The sequence below is a fragment of the Petromyzon marinus genome, unplaced genomic scaffold (assembly GCF_048934315.1).
Source record: "Petromyzon marinus isolate PM22_M1 ecotype Great Lakes invasive population unplaced genomic scaffold, UKy_Petmar_22M1.pri1.0 PM_G_Scaffold_74, whole genome shotgun sequence".
NCBI classification, from domain to species: domain Eukaryota; kingdom Metazoa; phylum Chordata; class Hyperoartia; order Petromyzontiformes; family Petromyzontidae; genus Petromyzon; species Petromyzon marinus.
Window position 1 is genome coordinate 250,804 of NW_027423029.1, and position 16,633 is coordinate 267,436.

The 16,633-nt window shown below is 50.3% G+C and overlaps 1 protein-coding gene across 1 annotated transcript in view; it reads right to left on the reverse strand.

Annotated features, from left to right (window-relative positions):
* LOC142920758 (uncharacterized) overlaps positions 1-13,867 on the reverse strand; it is a 93,101-nt gene extending 79,234 nt beyond the window's left edge. The window contains exons 1-3 of the mRNA XM_076062830.1: positions 13,725-13,867; positions 13,298-13,496; positions 12,622-12,800 (exon numbers count right to left, since the gene is read on the reverse strand). Coding sequence (XP_075918945.1) covers positions 12,622-12,800; positions 13,298-13,496; positions 13,725-13,818 — 472 coding nt within the window. The 5' untranslated portion in view covers positions 13,819-13,867. The remainder of the gene's footprint in view (positions 1-12,621; positions 12,801-13,297; positions 13,497-13,724) is intronic.
* Between the last annotated feature and the right edge of the window lie 2,766 nt (positions 13,868-16,633).

The window sequence follows — 16,633 nt, forward strand, 5'->3', positions numbered from 1 at the left end:
TTGTGTGATCTCCCCCTGTCCTACAGAGTGAGTGGAGTTTGTGGGATCGCTCCCTGTCCTACAGTGCGTGAGTGGAGTTTGTGTGATCTCCCCCTGTTCTACAGTGTGAGTGGAGTTTGTGTGATCTCTCCCTGTCCTACAGAGTAAGTGAGTGGAGTTTGTATGATCTCCCCCTGTCCTACAGAGTGAGTGAGTGGACTTTTTGTGATCTCCCCCTGTTCTACAAAGTGAGTGAGTGGAGTTTGTGTGATCTCCCCCTGTCCTACAGAGTGAGTGAGTGGAGTTTGTGTGATCTGCCCCTGTTCCACAGTGTGAGTGGAGTTTGTGTGATCTCCCCCTGTCCTACAGAGTGAGTGAGTGGAGTTTGTGTGATCTCCCCCTGTCCTACAGAGTGAGTGGAGTTTGTGTGATCTCCCCCTGTCTTACAGAGTGAGTGGAGTTTGTGTGATCTCCCCCTGTCCTACAGAGTGAGTGGAGTTTGTGTGATCTCCCCCTGTTCTACAGAGTGAGTGAGTGGAGTTTGTATGATCTCCCCCTGTTCTACAGAGTGTGTGAGTGAAGTTTGTGTGATCTCCCCCTGTCCTACAGAGTGACTAAGTGGAGTTTGTGTGATCTCCCCCTGTTCTACAGAGAGAGCTGAGTTTGTGTGATCTCCCCCTGTTCTACGGAGAGAGTGGAGTTTGTGTGATCTCCCCCTGTCCTACAGAGTGAGTGAGTGGAGTTTGTGTGATCTCCCCCTGTCCTACAGAGTGAGTGAGTGGAGTTTGTGTGATCTCCCCCTGTCCTACAGAGCGAGTGGAGTTTGTGTGATCTCCCCCTGTCCTACAGAGTGAGTGGAGTTTGTGTGATCTCCCCCTGTCCTACAGAGTGAGTGGAGTTTGTGTGATCTCCCCCTGTTCTACAGTGTGAGTGGAGTTTGTGTGATCTCTCCCTGTCCTACAGAGTAAGTGAGTGGAGTTTGTGTGGTCTCCCCCTGTCCTACAGAGTGACTAAGTGGAGTTTGTGTGATCTCCCCCTGTTCTACAGAGTGAGTGAGTGGAGTTTGTGTGATCTCCCCCTGTCCTACAGAGCGAGTGGAGTTTGTGTGATCTCCCCCTGTCCTACAGAGTGAGTGGAGTTTGTGTGATCGCTCCCTGTCCTACAGTGCGTGAGTGGAGTTTGTGTGATCTCCCCCTGTTCTACAGTGTGAGTGGAGTTTGTGTGATCTCTCCCTGTCCTACAGAGTAAGTGAGTGGAGTTTGTGTGGTCTTTCCCTGTTCTACAGTGAGTGAGTGGACTTTGTGTGATCTCCCCCTGTTCTACAGTGTGAGTGGAGTTTGTATGATCACCCCCTGTATTACAGAGTGAGTGAGTGGAGTTTGTGTGATCTCCCCCTGTCCTACAGAGTGAGTGAGTGGAGTTTGTGTGATCTCCCCCTGTCCTACAGAGTGAGTGAGTGGAGTTTGTGTGATCTCCCCCTGTCCTACAGAGCGAGTGGAGTTTGTGTGATCTCCCCCTGTCCTACAGAGTGAGTGGAGTTTGTGTGATCTCCCCCTGTCCTACAGAGTGAGTGGAGTTTGTGTGATCTCCCCCTGTTCTACAGTGTGAGTGGAGTTTGTGTGATCTCTCCCTGTCCTACAGAGTAAGTGAGTGGAGTTTGTGTGGTCTCCCCCTGTCCTACAGAGTGACTAAGTGGAGTTTGTGTGATCTCCCCCTGTTCTACAGAGTGAGTGAGTGGAGTTTGTGTGATCTCCCCCTGTCCTACAGAGCGAGTGGAGTTTGTGTGATCTCCCCCTGTCCTACAGAGTGAGTGGAGTTTGTGTGATCGCTCCCTGTCCTACAGTGCGTGAGTGGAGTTTGTGTGATCTCCCCCTGTTCTACAGTGTGAGTGGAGTTTGTGTGATCTCTCCCTGTCCTACAGAGTAAGTGAGTGGAGTTTGTGTGGTCTTTCCCTGTTCTACAGTGAGTGAGTGGACTTTGTGTGATCTCCCCCTGTTCTACAGTGTGAGTGGAGTTTGTGTGATCTCCCCCTGTCCTACAGAGTAAGTGAGTGGAGTTTGTATGATCTCCCCCTGTCCTACAGAGTGAGTGAGTGGACTTTTTGTGATCTCCCCCTGTTCTACAAAGTGAGTGAGTGGAGTTTGTGTGATCTCCCCCTGTCCTACAGAGTGAGTGAGTGGAGTTTGTGTGATCTGCCCCTGTTCCACAGTGTGAGTGGAGTTTGTGTGATCTCCCCATGTCCTACAGAGTGAGTGAGTGGAGTTTGTGTGATCTCCCCCTGTCCTACAGAGTGAGTGGAGTTTGTGTGATCTCCCCCTGTCTTACAGAGTGAGTGGAGTTTGTGTGATCTCCCCCTGTCCTACAGAGTGAGTGGAGTTTGTGTGATCTCCCCCTGTTCTACAGAGTGAGTGAGTGGAGTTTGTATGATCTCCCCCTGTTCTACAGAGTGTGTGAGTGAAGTTTGTGTGATCTCCCCCTGTCCTACAGAGTGACTAAGTGGAGTTTGTGTGATCTCCCCCTGTTCTACAGAGAGAGCTGAGTTTGTGTGATCTCCCCCTGTTCTACGGAGAGAGTGGAGTTTGTGTGATCTCCCCCTGTCCTACAGAGTGAGTGAGTGGAGTTTGTGTGATCTCCCCCTGTCCTACAGAGTGAGTGAGTGGAGTTTGTGTGATCTCCCCCTGTCCTACAGAGCGAGTGGAGTTTGTGTGATCTCCCCCTGTCCTACAGAGTGAGTGGAGTTTGTGTGATCTCCCCCTGTCCTACAGAGTGAGTGGAGTTTGTGTGATCTCCCCCTGTTCTACAGTGTGAGTGGAGTTTGTGTGATCTCTCCCTGTCCTACAGAGTAAGTGAGTGGAGTTTGTGTGGTCTCCCCCTGTCCTACAGAGTGACTAAGTGGAGTTTGTGTGATCTCCCCCTGTTCTACAGAGTGAGTGAGTGGAGTTTGTGTGATCTCCCCCTGTCCTACAGAGCGAGTGGAGTTTGTGTGATCTCCCCCTGTCCTACAGAGTGAGTGGAGTTTGTGTGATCGCTCCCTGTCCTACAGTGCGTGAGTGGAGTTTGTGTGATCTCCCCCTGTTCTACAGTGTGAGTGGAGTTTGTGTGATCTCTCCCTGTCCTACAGAGTAAGTGAGTGGAGTTTGTGTGGTCTTTCCCTGTTCTACAGTGAGTGAGTGGACTTTGTGTGATCTCCCCCTGTTCTACAGTGTGAGTGGAGTTTGTATGATCACCCCCTGTATTACAGAGTGAGTGAGTGGAGTTTGTGTGATCTCCCCCTGTCCTACAGAGTGAGTGAGTGGAGTTTGTGTGATCTCCCCCTGTCCTACAGAGTGAGTGAGTGGAGTTTGTGTGATCTCCCCCTGTCCTACAGAGCGAGTGGAGTTTGTGTGATCTCCCCCTGTCCTACAGAGTGAGTGGAGTTTGTGTGATCTCCCCCTGTCCTACAGAGTGAGTGGAGTTTGTGTGATCTCCCCCTGTTCTACAGTGTGAGTGGAGTTTGTGTGATCTCTCCCTGTCCTACAGAGTAAGTGAGTGGAGTTTGTGTGGTCTCCCCCTGTCCTACAGAGTGACTAAGTGGAGTTTGTGTGATCTCCCCCTGTTCTACAGAGTGAGTGAGTGGAGTTTGTGTGATCTCCCCCTGTCCTACAGAGCGAGTGGAGTTTGTGTGATCTCCCCCTGTCCTACAGAGTGAGTGGAGTTTGTGTGATCGCTCCCTGTCCTACAGTGCGTGAGTGGAGTTTGTGTGATCTCCCCCTGTTCTACAGTGTGAGTGGAGTTTGTGTGATCTCTCCCTGTCCTACAGAGTAAGTGAGTGGAGTTTGTGTGGTCTTTCCCTGTTCTACAGTGAGTGAGTGGACTTTGTGTGATCTCCCCCTGTTCTACAGTGTGAGTGGAGTTTGTGTGATCTCCCCCTGTCCTACAGAGTAAGTGAGTGGAGTTTGTATGATCTCCCCCTGTCCTACAGAGTGAGTGAGTGGACTTTTTGTGATCTCCCCCTGTTCTACAAAGTGAGTGAGTGGAGTTTGTGTGATCTCCCCCTGTCCTACAGAGTGAGTGAGTGGAGTTTGTGTGATCTGCCCCTGTTCCACAGTGTGAGTGGAGTTTGTGTGATCTCCCCATGTCCTACAGAGTGAGTGAGTGGAGTTTGTGTGATCTCCCCCTGTCCTACAGAGTGAGTGGAGTTTGTGTGATCTCCCCCTGTCTTACAGAGTTAGTGGAGTTTGTATGATCTCACCCTGTTCTACAGAGTGAGTGAGTGGAGTTTGTATGATCTCCCCCTGTTCTACAGAGTGTGTGAGTGAAGTTTGTGTGATCTCCCCCTGTCCTACAGAGTGACTAAGTGGAGTTTGTGTGATCTCCCCCTGTTCTACAGAGAGAGCTGAGTTTGTGTGATCTCCCCCTGTTCTACAGAGAGAGTGGAGTTTGTGTGATCTCCCCCTGTCCTACAGAGTGAGTGAGTGGAGTTTGTGTGATCTCCCCCTGTCCTACAGAGTGAGTGAGTGGAGTTTGTGTGATCTCCCCCTGTCCTACAGAGCGAGTGGAGTTTGTGTGATCTCCCCCTGTCCTACAGAGTGAGTGGAGTTTGTGTGATCTCCCCCTGTCCTACAGAGTGAGTGGAGTTTGTGTGATCTCCCCCTGTTCTACAGTGTGAGTGGAGTTTGTGTGATCTCTCCCTGTCCTACAGAGTAAGTGAGTGGAGTTTGTGTGGTCTCCCCCTGTCCTACAGAGTGACTAAGTGGAGTTTGTGTGATCTCCCCCTGTTCTACAGAGTGAGTGAGTGGAGTTTGTGTGATCTCCCCCTGTCCTACAGAGCGAGTGGAGTTTGTGTGATCTCCCCCTGTCCTACAGAGTGAGTGGAGTTTGTGTGATCGCTCCCTGTCCTACAGTGCGTGAGTGGAGTTTGTGTGATCTCCCCCTGTTCTACAGTGTGAGTGGAGTTTGTGTGATCTCTCCCTGTCCTACAGAGTAAGTGAGTGGAGTTTGTATGATCTCCCCCTGTCCTACAGAGTGAGTGAGTGGACTTTTTGTGATCTCCCCCTGTTCTACAAAGTGAGTGAGTGGAGTTTGTGTGATCTCCCCCTGTCCTACAGAGTGAGTGAGTGGAGTTTGTGTGATCTGCCCCTGTTCCACAGTGTGAGTGGAGTTTGTGTGATCTCCCCCTGTCCTACAGAGTGAGTGAGTGGAGTTTGTGTGATCTCCCCCTGTCCTACAGAGTGAGTGGAGTTTGTGTGATCTCCCCCTGTCTTACAGAGTGAGTGGAGTTTGTGTGATCTCCCCCTGTCCTACAGAGTGAGTGGAGTTTGTGTGATCTCCCCCTGTTCTACAGAGTGAGTGAGTGGAGTTTGTATGATCTCCCCCTGTTCTACAGAGTGTGTGAGTGAAGTTTGTGTGATCTCCCCCTGTCCTACAGAGTGACTAAGTGGAGTTTGTGTGATCTCCCCCTGTTCTACAGAGAGAGCTGAGTTTGTGTGATCTCCCCCTGTTCTACGGAGAGAGTGGAGTTTGTGTGATCTCCCCCTGTCCTACAGAGTGAGTGAGTGGAGTTTGTGTGATCTCCCCCTGTCCTACAGAGTGAGTGAGTGGAGTTTGTGTGATCTCCCCCTGTCCTACAGAGCGAGTGGAGTTTGTGTGATCTCCCCCTGTCCTACAGAGTGAGTGGAGTTTGTGTGATCTCCCCCTGTCCTACAGAGTGAGTGGAGTTTGTGTGATCTCCCCCTGTTCTACAGTGTGAGTGGAGTTTGTGTGATCTCTCCCTGTCCTACAGAGTAAGTGAGTGGAGTTTGTGTGGTCTCCCCCTGTTCTACAGAGTGAGTGAGTGGAGTTTGTGTGATCTCCCCCTGTCCTACAGAGCGAGTGGAGTTTGTGTGATCTCCCCCTGTTCTACAGAGTGAGTGAGTGGAGTTTGTGTGATCTCCCCCTGTCCTACAGAGCGAGTGGAGTTTGTGTGATCTCCCCCTGTCCTACAGAGTGAGTGGAGTTTGTGGGATCGCTCCCTGTCCTACAGTGCGTGAGTGGAGTTTGTGTGATCTCCCCCTGTTCTACAGTGTGAGTGGAGTTTGTGTGATCTCTCCCTGTCCTACAGAGTAAGTGAGTGGAGTTTGTATGATCTCCCCCTGTCCTACAGAGTGAGTGAGTGGACTTTTTGTGATCTCCCCCTGTTCTACAAAGTGAGTGAGTGGAGTTTGTGTGATCTCCCCCTGTCCTACAGAGTGAGTGAGTGGAGTTTGTGTGATCTGCCCCTGTTCCACAGTGTGAGTGGAGTTTGTGTGATCTCCCTCTGTCCTACAGAGTGAGTGAGTGGAGTTTGTGTGATCTCCCCCTGTCCTACAGAGTGAGTGGAGTTTGTGTGATCTCCCCCTGTCTTACAGAGTGAGTGGAGTTTGTGTGATCTCCCCCTGTCCTACAGAGTGAGTGGAGTTTGTGTGATCTCCCCCTGTTCTACAGAGTGAGTGAGTGGAGTTTGTATGATCTCCCCCTGTTCTACAGAGTGTGTGAGTGAAGTTTGTGTGATCTCCCCCTGTCCTACAGAGTGACTAAGTGGAGTTTGTGTGATCTCCCCCTGTTCTACAGAGAGAGCTGAGTTTGTGTGATCTCCCCCTGTTCTACGGAGAGAGTGGAGTTTGTGTGATCTCCCCCTGTCCTACAGAGTGAGTGAGTGGAGTTTGTGTGATCTCCCCCTGTCCTACAGAGTGAGTGAGTGGAGTTTGTGTGATCTCCCCCTGTCCTACAGAGCGAGTGGAGTTTGTGTGATCTCCCCCTGTCCTACAGAGTGAGTGGAGTTTGTGTGATCTCCCCCTGTCCTACAGAGTGAGTGGAGTTTGTGTGATCTCCCCCTGTTCTACAGTGTGAGTGGAGTTTGTGTGATCTCTCCCTGTCCTACAGAGTAAGTGAGTGGAGTTTGTGTGGTCTCCCCCTGTCCTACAGAGTGACTAAGTGGAGTTTGTGTGATCTCCCCCTGTTCTACAGAGTGAGTGAGTGGAGTTTGTGTGATCTCCCCCTGTCCTACAGAGCGAGTGGAGTTTGTGTGATCTCCCCCTGTCCTACAGAGTGAGTGGAGTTTGTGTGATCGCTCCCTGTCCTACAGTGCGTGAGTGGAGTTTGTGTGATCTCCCCCTGTTCTACAGTGTGAGTGGAGTTTGTGTGATCTCTCCCTGTCCTACAGAGTAAGTGAGTGGAGTTTGTGTGGTCTTTCCCTGTTCTACAGTGAGTGAGTGGACTTTGTGTGATCTCCCCCTGTTCTACAGTGTGAGTGGAGTTTGTGTGATCTCCCCCTGTCCTACAGAGTAAGTGAGTGGAGTTTGTATGATCTCCCCCTGTCCTACAGAGTGAGTGAGTGGACTTTTTGTGATCTCCCCCTGTTCTACAAAGTGAGTGAGTGGAGTTTGTGTGATCTCCCCCTGTCCTACAGAGTGAGTGAGTGGAGTTTGTGTGATCTGCCCCTGTTCCACAGTGTGAGTGGAGTTTGTGTGATCTCCCCATGTCCTACAGAGTGAGTGAGTGGAGTTTGTGTGATCTCCCCCTGTCCTACAGAGTGAGTGGAGTTTGTGTGATCTCCCCCTGTCTTACAGAGTTAGTGGAGTTTGTATGATCTCACCCTGTTCTACAGAGTGAGTGAGTGGAGTTTGTATGATCTCCCCCTGTTCTACAGAGTGTGTGAGTGAAGTTTGTGTGATCTCCCCCTGTCCTACAGAGTGACTAAGTGGAGTTTGTGTGATCTCCCCCTGTTCTACAGAGAGAGCTGAGTTTGTGTGATCTCCCCCTGTTCTACAGAGAGAGTGGAGTTTGTGTGATCTCCCCCTGTCCTACAGAGTGAGTGAGTGGAGTTTGTGTGATCTCCCCCTGTCCTACAGAGTGAGTGAGTGGAGTTTGTGTGATCTCCCCCTGTCCTACAGAGCGAGTGGAGTTTGTGTGATCTCCCCCTGTCCTACAGAGTGAGTGGAGTTTGTGTGATCTCCCCCTGTCCTACAGAGTGAGTGGAGTTTGTGTGATCTCCCCCTGTTCTACAGTGTGAGTGGAGTTTGTGTGATCTCTCCCTGTCCTACAGAGTAAGTGAGTGGAGTTTGTGTGGTCTCCCCCTGTCCTACAGAGTGACTAAGTGGAGTTTGTGTGATCTCCCCCTGTTCTACAGAGTGAGTGAGTGGAGTTTGTGTGATCTCCCCCTGTCCTACAGAGTGAGTGGAGTTTGTGTGATCGCTCCCTGTCCTACAGTGCGTGAGTGGAGTTTGTGTGATCTCCCCCTGTTCTACAGTGTGAGTGGAGTTTGTGTGATCTCTCCCTGTCCTACAGAGTAAGTGAGTGGAGTTTGTATGATCTCCCCCTGTCCTACAGAGTGAGTGAGTGGACTTTTTGTGATCTCCCCCTGTTCTACAAAGTGAGTGAGTGGAGTTTGTGTGATCTCCCCCTGTCCTACAGAGTGAGTGAGTGGAGTTTGTGTGATCTGCCCCTGTTCCACAGTGTGAGTGGAGTTTGTGTGATCTCCCCCTGTCCTACAGAGTGAGTGAGTGGAGTTTGTGTGATCTCCCCCTGTCCTACAGAGTGAGTGGAGTTTGTGTGATCTCCCCCTGTCTTACAGAGTGAGTGGAGTTTGTGTGATCTCCCCCTGTCCTACAGAGTGAGTGGAGTTTGTGTGATCTCCCCGTTCTACAGAGTGAGTGAGTGGAGTTTGTATGATCTCCCCCTGTTCTACAGAGTGTGTGAGTGAAGTTTGTGTGATCTCCCCCTGTCCTACAGAGTGACTAAGTGGAGTTTGTGTGATCTCCCCCTGTTCTACAGAGAGAGCTGAGTTTGTGTGATCTCCCCCTGTTCTACGGAGAGAGTGGAGTTTGTGTGATCTCCCCCTGTCCTACAGAGTGAGTGAGTGGAGTTTGTGTGATCTCCCCCTGTCCTACAGAGTGAGTGAGTGGAGTTTGTGTGATCTCCCCCTGTCCTACAGAGTGAGTGAGTGGAGTTTGTGTGATCTCCCCCTGTCCTACAGAGTGAGTGGAGTTTGTGTGATCTCCCCCTGTCCTACAGAGTGAGTGGAGTTTGTGTGATCTCCCCCTGTTCTACAGTGTGAGTGGAGTTTGTGTGATCTCTCCCTGTCCTACAGAGTAAGTGAGTGGAGTTTGTGTGGTCTCCCCCTGTTCTACAGAGTGAGTGAGTGGAGTTTGTGTGATCTCCCCCTGTCCTACAGAGCGAGTGGAGTTTGTGTGATCTCCCCCTGTCCTACAGAGTGAGTGGAGTTTGTGTGATCGCTCCCTGTCCTACAGTGCGTGAGTGGAGTTTGCGTGATCTCCCCCTGTTCTACAGTGTGAGTGGAGTTTGTGTGATCTCTCCCTGTCCTACAGAGTAAGTGAGTGGAGTTTGTGTGGTCTCCCCCTGTTCTACAGTGAGTGAGTGGACTTTGTGTGATCTCGCCCTGTTCTACAGTGTGAGTGGAGTTTGTGTGATCTCCCCCTGTCCTACAGAGTAAGTGAGTGGAGTTTGTATGATCTCCCCCTGTCCTACAGAGTGAGTGAGTGGACTTTTTGTGATCTCCCCCTGTTCTACAAAGTGAGTGAGTGGAGTTTGTGTGATCTCCCCCTGTCCTACAGAGTGAGTGAGTGGAGTTTGTGTGATCTGCCCCTGTTCCACAGTGTGAGTGGAGTTTGTGTGATCTCCCCCTGTCCTACAGAGTGAGTGAGTGGAGTTTGTGTGATCTCCCCCTGTCCTACAGAGTGAGTGGAGTTTGTGTGATCTCCCCCTGTCTTACAGAGTGAGTGGAGTTTGTATGATCTCACCCTGTTCTACAGAGTGAGTGAGTGGAGTTTGTATGATCTCCCCCTGTTCTACAGAGTGTGTGAGTGAAGTTTGTGTGATCTCCCCCTGTCCTACAGAGTGACTAAGTGGAGTTTGTGTGATCTCCCCCTGTTCTACAGAGAGAGCTGAGTTTGTGTGATCTCCCCCTGTTCTACAGAGAGAGTGGAGTTTGTGTGATCTCCCCCTGTCCTACAGAGTGAGTGAGTGGAGTTTGTGTGATCTCCCCCTGTCCTACAGAGTGAGTGGAGTTTGTGTGATCTCCCCCTGTTCTACAGTGTGAGTAGAGTTTGTGTGATCTCTCCCTGTCCTACAGAGTAAGTGAGTGGAGTTCGTGTGGTCTCCCCCTGTCCTACAGAGTGACTAAGTGGAGTTTGTGTGATCTCCCCCTGTTCTACAGAGTGAGTGAGTGGAGTTTGTGTGATCTCCCCCTGTCCTACAGAGCGAGTGAAGTTTGTGTGATCTCCCCCTGTCCTACAGAGTGAGTGGAGTTTGTGTGATCGCTCCCTGTCCTACAGTGCGTGAGTGGAGTTTGTGTGATCTCCCCCTGTTCTACAGTGTGAGTGGAGTTTGTGTGATCTCTCCCTGTCCTACAGAGTAAGTGAGTGGAGTTTGTGTGATCTCCCCCTGTTCTACAGTGTGAGTAGAGTTTGTGTGATCTCTCCCTGTCCTACAGAGTAAGTGAGTGGAGTTCGTGTGGTCTCCCCCTGTCCTACAGAGTGACTAAGTGGAGTTTGTGTGATCTCCCCCTGTTCTACAGAGTGAGTGAGTGGAGTTTGTGTGATCTCCCCCTGTCCTACAGAGCGAGTGAAGTTTGTGTGATCTCCCCCTGTCCTACAGAGTGAGTGGAGTTTGTGTGATCGCTCCCTGTCCTACAGTGCGTGAGTGGAGTTTGTGTGATCTCCCCCTGTTCTACAGTGTGAGTGGAGTTTGTGTGATCTCTCCCTGTCCTACAGAGTAAGTGAGTGGAGTTTGTATGATCTCCCCCTGTCCTACAGAGTGAGTGAGTGGACTTTTTGTGATCTCCCCCTGTTCTACAAAGTGAGTGAGTGGAGTTTGTGTGATCTGCCCCTGTTCCACAGTGTGAGTGGAGTTTGTGTGATCTCCCCCTGTCCTACAGAGTGAGTGAGTGGAGTTTGTGTGATCTCCCCCTGTCCTACAGAGTGAGTGGAGTTTGTGTGATCTCCCCCTGTCTTACAGAGTGAGTGGAGTTTGTGTGATCTCCCCCTGTCCTACAGAGTGAGTGGAGTTTGTGTGATCTCCCCCTGTGCTACAGAGTTAGTGGAGTTTGTGTGATCTCCCCCTGTCCTACAGAGTGAGTGAGTGGAGTTTGTGTGATCTCCCCCTGTTCTACAGAGTGAGTGGAATTTGTGTGATCTCCCCCTGTTCTACAGAGTGTGTGAGTGGAGTTTGTATGATCTCCCCCTGTTCTACAGAGTGAGTGGAGTTTGTATGATCTCCCCCTGTTCTACAGAGTGAGTGAGTGGAGTTTGTATGATCTCCCCCTGTTCTACAGAGTGTGTGAGTGAAGTTTGTGTGATCTCCCCCTTTCCTACAGAGTGACTAAGTGGAGTTTGTGTGATCTCCCCCTGTTCTACAGAGAGAGCTGAGTTTGTGTGATCTCCCCCTGTTCTACGGAGAGAGTGGAGTTTGTGTGATCTCCCCCTGTCCTACAGAGTGAGTGAGTGGAGTTTGTGTGATCTCCACCTGTCCTACAGAGTGAGTGAGTGGAGTTTGTGTGATCTCCCCCTGTCCTACAGAGCGAGTGGAGTTTGTGTGATCTCCCCCTGTCCTACAGAGTGAGTGGAGTTTGTGTGATCGCTCCCTGTCCTACAGTGCGTGAGTGGAGTTTATGTGATCTCCCCCTGTTCTACAGTGAGTGAGTGGACTTTGTGTGATCTCCCCCTGTTCTACAGTGTGAGTGGAGTTTGTGTGATCTCCCCCTGTCCTACAGAGTAAGTGAGTGGAGTTTGGATGATCTCCCCCTGTCCTACAGAGTGAGTGAGTGGACTTTTTGTGATCTCCCCCTGTTCTACAAAGTGAGTGAGTGGAGTTTGTGTGATCTCCCCCTGTCCTACAGAGTGAGTGAGTGGAGTTTGTGTGATCTGCCCCTGTTCTACAGTGTGAGTGGAGTTTGTGTGATCTCCCCCTGTCCTATAGAGTGAGTGAGTGGAGTTTGTGTGATCTCCCCCTGTCCTACAGAGTGAGTGGAGTTTGTGTGATCTCCCCCTGTCCTACAGAGTGAGTGGAGTTTGTGTGATCTCTCCCTGTCCTACAGAGTGAGTGGAGTTTGTGTGATCGCTCCCTGTCCTACAGTGCGTGAGTGGAGTTTATGTGATCTCCCCCTGTTCTACAGTGTGAGTGGAGTTTGTGTGATCTCTCCCTGTCCTACAGAGTAAGTGAGTGGAGTTTGTGTGGTCTCCCCCTGTTCTACAGTGAGTGAGTGGACTTTGTGTGATCTCCCCCTGTTCTACAGTGTGAGTGCAGTTTGTGTGATCTCCCCCTGTCCTACAAAGTAAGTGAGTGGAGTTTGGATGATCTCCCCCTGTCCTACAGAGTGAGTGAGTGGACTTTTTGTGATCTCCCCCTGTTCTACAAAGTGAGTGAGTGGAGTTTGTGTGATCTCCCCCTGTCCTACAGAGCGAGTGGAGTTTGTGTGATCTCCCCTTGTGAGCCGAAGACACACACACAGGCAGAAACAGTCACAGACATACACAGCGACACACACAGACAAAGATGACAAAGATCCTCCTTGTAGCCTGGGGCAAGTGCTGTTAGTGAGCACCAGACAGACACAGAAAGAGAGAGAGACACAGAGAGAGAGACACACACACAGAGACACAGGCATATGTACAATCTCGTGCCACTCACTTTCCATCAAGGGCAGGACCACAACCGCGACCCAACGTGAGGATCGCGACGGCGAGGATGAGAAGGAGAATCTCACACGGAGGAGGTAGCGGTCACAGGGATCGTCCAGCGCCAAGGAGACGTCGCACCGTGTCTCCGTTGTGGAAGCGCAGACGGTCTGCCAGCGGGCTCGTCTGAAGCTGCGCAGACAGAGACACAGGGAGGAGTGGTGAGGGTGGTGAGGAGCGAGTGGGTGAGAGAGACGTGTGTGTGTGAATGAGTTGGTTGGTGGATGAGTGGGTTGGTGAGTGAGTGGGTGAGTGAGTGGGTGAGTGAGTGGGTGAGTGAGTGGGTTGGTGAGTGGGTGAGTGAGTGGGTTGGTGAGTGGGTGTGTGAGTGGGTTGGTGAGTGGGTTGGTGAGTGAGTGGGTGAGTGGGTTGGTGAGTGGGTGAGTGGGTTGGTGAGTGGGTTGGTGAGTGAGTGGGTTGGTGAGTGGGTGAGTGAGTGGGTTGGTGAGTGGGTGTGTGAGTGGGTTGGTGAGTGGGTTGGTGAGTGAGTGGGTGAGTGAGTGGGTGAGTGGGTGAGTGGGTTGGTGAGTGAGTGGCTAAGTGAGTGGGTGAGTGAGTGGGTGAGTGAGTAGGTTGGTGAGTGAGTGGGTTGGTGAGTGAGTGGCTGAGTGAGTGAGTGAGCATCTCACAGTTTGCTCTGAACTGTGTATGTAACATTCAAGAACGTTGAGTTGGTCGTGGTCGTGGTGGTCGAGTTGATGGTGAAAGGATCAACAAGTGGGGGTCTATCCCCTCCATCCCCACTGGGAGCCGCTTCAACGGGGTCCCAGCAAAGGGTCGCCAGGAGGTCTCGAGACTCCAAACGAACATTCAGTGGGAACAGCGGAGCTGGGCAGATGGGGAAAAAACACTCAAGAGTGCGCTAACCACTGCACCACCACTCCCCCCACACACACACAGTGCGCTAACCACTGCACCACCACTCCCCACTCACACACACACAGTGCGCTAACCCACCACCACTCCCCACACAGTGCGCTAACCACTGCACCACCACTCCCCCCACAATCACACAACCTGGCACCCGATTTATCGACCACCTCGGGCTCTGCTCACCGTGGCTGCTGCACGTGACGAGGTGGTGGAGGAGGAGGAGAGGCAGGATGAAGGGGAAGAGTAGGCCAAGTTTGTAGAGTTTCGACATCGCCATTAACTCCACACGCAGCCACGTGGCCGCCTCACCCAAGTCACGTACTGAGGAAATCGATTCAATGTTAAATTAAAAACTCGGATCGATTCCTGTGGGGATAACAAATGCGAATCGATAGTGGTCAAAAATGTTGCCGATGGCATCGATCCACATTGGGACTGCATTGGAATTGACGTTGGTCGTGAGTGTAAAATGGAATCGAATACATTTTCGATAACATGGGAATTGATTATGGCGATTTGTTCTAATAACATAGGAATCGATCTAGCCAGGGATTTAAAGCGCATAGAATCGAATCCCATTGGGATACCTACCATGAGAATCGATTGTGTTAGAAAAGGAGAGCGTTTAGAATCGATTCCTATTGAGAATGAATCAGAATCAGAAAGGGTATTCGCCATGAAAGTTCACACCGACACGGAAGTTACTTTGGCAGGATGGTGCATACATTCAACATATAGGAATCTAAAATCCTAAATAAGTTTTAAACAAGTCTTACTATTATAATAAGGGTTAAAAGTCTAACTAACACCAAGGGGCTGAAGTATATAAAATTGAATAAATATCGAATATAAAATAGCTTTAAGATATAATTTCAAAATAAAAAATACAAATAGGTTAACATAGTTAATATCGGCAAGGTTTCATTATGTAGATAAAATGTTAACAGGCCAGCAGCAGATGGGAAGAAACTGTTTTTATGGCGTGAGGTTTGGGTCCTGATCGACCGAAGCCTTCTGCCGGAGGGGAGTAGCTGAAACAGAGTGTCCAGGGTGGGAGAAATCGGCCATAATCTTCCTCGCTCGCCTCATGGTCCTTGTCGTGTGCAGGTCCTCGAGGGTTGGTAGATTGCAGGCAATTACCTTCTCAGCAGTGTGGATGATACGCTGCAGTCTGCTCTTGTCCTTGGCAGTGGCAGCAGCGTACCAGACGGTTATGGAGGATGTGAGGATGGATTCAATGATCGCTGTATAGAATTGCACCATCAGTCTTTGGCAGGTTGAATTTCTTCAGCTGCCGTAGAAAGTACATCCTCTGTGCAGTCTGCTTAACAGCGGATGTCAAACAAACCACTGTGTCACTCACAACGCACATTGCATGTTGGTGTCACGGTCAAAATTGTGGCAATTCCAGTAACACTATCCAGAAACTCCACAAGGGAGATGACACGTCAATGATCGCCCCCTACCGACAGACTCATGCCACGTGCAGGCCGGTGCAGGGCCACCTTGTGCCACACAGGGGCAGCTGCCACTAGGGGGCGCCCTTCCATTGTTTGAGATGAGGTTCGATACGAAACACCGAGTTGCTGAGGCAATTAGGCAAGCGACTTATGAGTGCAAATGTTGTTTATAACGTAGTGAATGCTTGGGAGCTTAATTGTCTCTCGCTCCTGCTCACAGATTTACCCAGCCCACAGCTCCACAGATACCAGCCGCTCCTCCTGGGCAGGTTCGGTTACGTACGGTGCGAAATAAGTTCCAGATACACACAGAGAGACTTACACAGATACACACACAGATACACAGAGATACACACACAGAGACACACAGATACACACACAGAGACTCACACAGAGACTCACACAGATACACACACACAGACTCACACAGATACACACACAGAGGCTCACACAGATACACACACAGAGACTCACACAGATACACACACAGAGACTCACACAGAGACCCATAGATTAACAAGGTTGGATAGTTATGGTGCGAAAGAAGTTATATACACACACAGAGACCCATAGATTATCACGGTTGGCTACGTCCGGTGCGAAAGTTACAGATAAACAAGTTTGAGTCGCGGGCCGTGGAAGTTGACCGGGCACGTGTTGCTACTGACAGTCGTTGAATACGGTTGGATAGACGCTGATAGACACACATAGACAAGACAGGCGGACACAGACAAGAGGAACACAGAGACGACAGAGATACACAGGCAGAGAGAAACACAGAGGCAAACAGATGAGACAGACGGACAGGGACAGAGAGATGTTGAATCGAATACACTGAACTCGCTCCATTGAAAGAGATTCCTCGATCTTCGCAATGCCCGGAAGTCGTTCTTATTCTTATTGATTTAATTGCGTGTGGTGTGTACGTGCAAGCAATGTGGGATATCGATGTACACAGATATGAACAAGATCAGCAGACAAGACGTCTTTAATTTAATCGGTCTCTCCACGAAACAAAGGAATGTTGAACACGAAATATAAATCCCACGGCCTTCGTGCGAGTCCATAATTACTGCAGCATTGATTCAGTGCAAGCCAACTGTGGACCGGTTTTGGTGGACACTGTGTGTGTACACTATGTGTGTGTGTACACTGTGTGTGTACACTGTGTGTGTGTACTGTGTGTACACTGTGTGTGTGTGTACACTGTGTGTGTGTACACTGTGTGTGCAAGCCAACTGTGGACCGGTTTTGGTGGACAATGTCTCAACAGCAGTGGGGCTTGCTTCAAGCCATGGTTGTGAACATCCAGATGTTAATCAGCAAGGAGCATTTCTAGTCCAAGTTCGACAAAATCTACGTCAACACGTAAGACAAAATTATAATTCGTGTTGCAGAGAATGTATCTCCTCTACGTGTAGCTTTAAGGTGGTATGCCTTGTAACTGATGAATGATCAGAGTGTGCTTCCTATTTCAAAGACAATGAGTTGCTCCAGATGCTTCATGAAACACAAAAATACCGTTTGACCTGTATCACAAAAAACAACGGGTCTCACCTGAGTTATCTGTACAGGTTACTTCCAAAACACACACACACTTTGTCCTAACATCACATATTCAATGTTTGACCC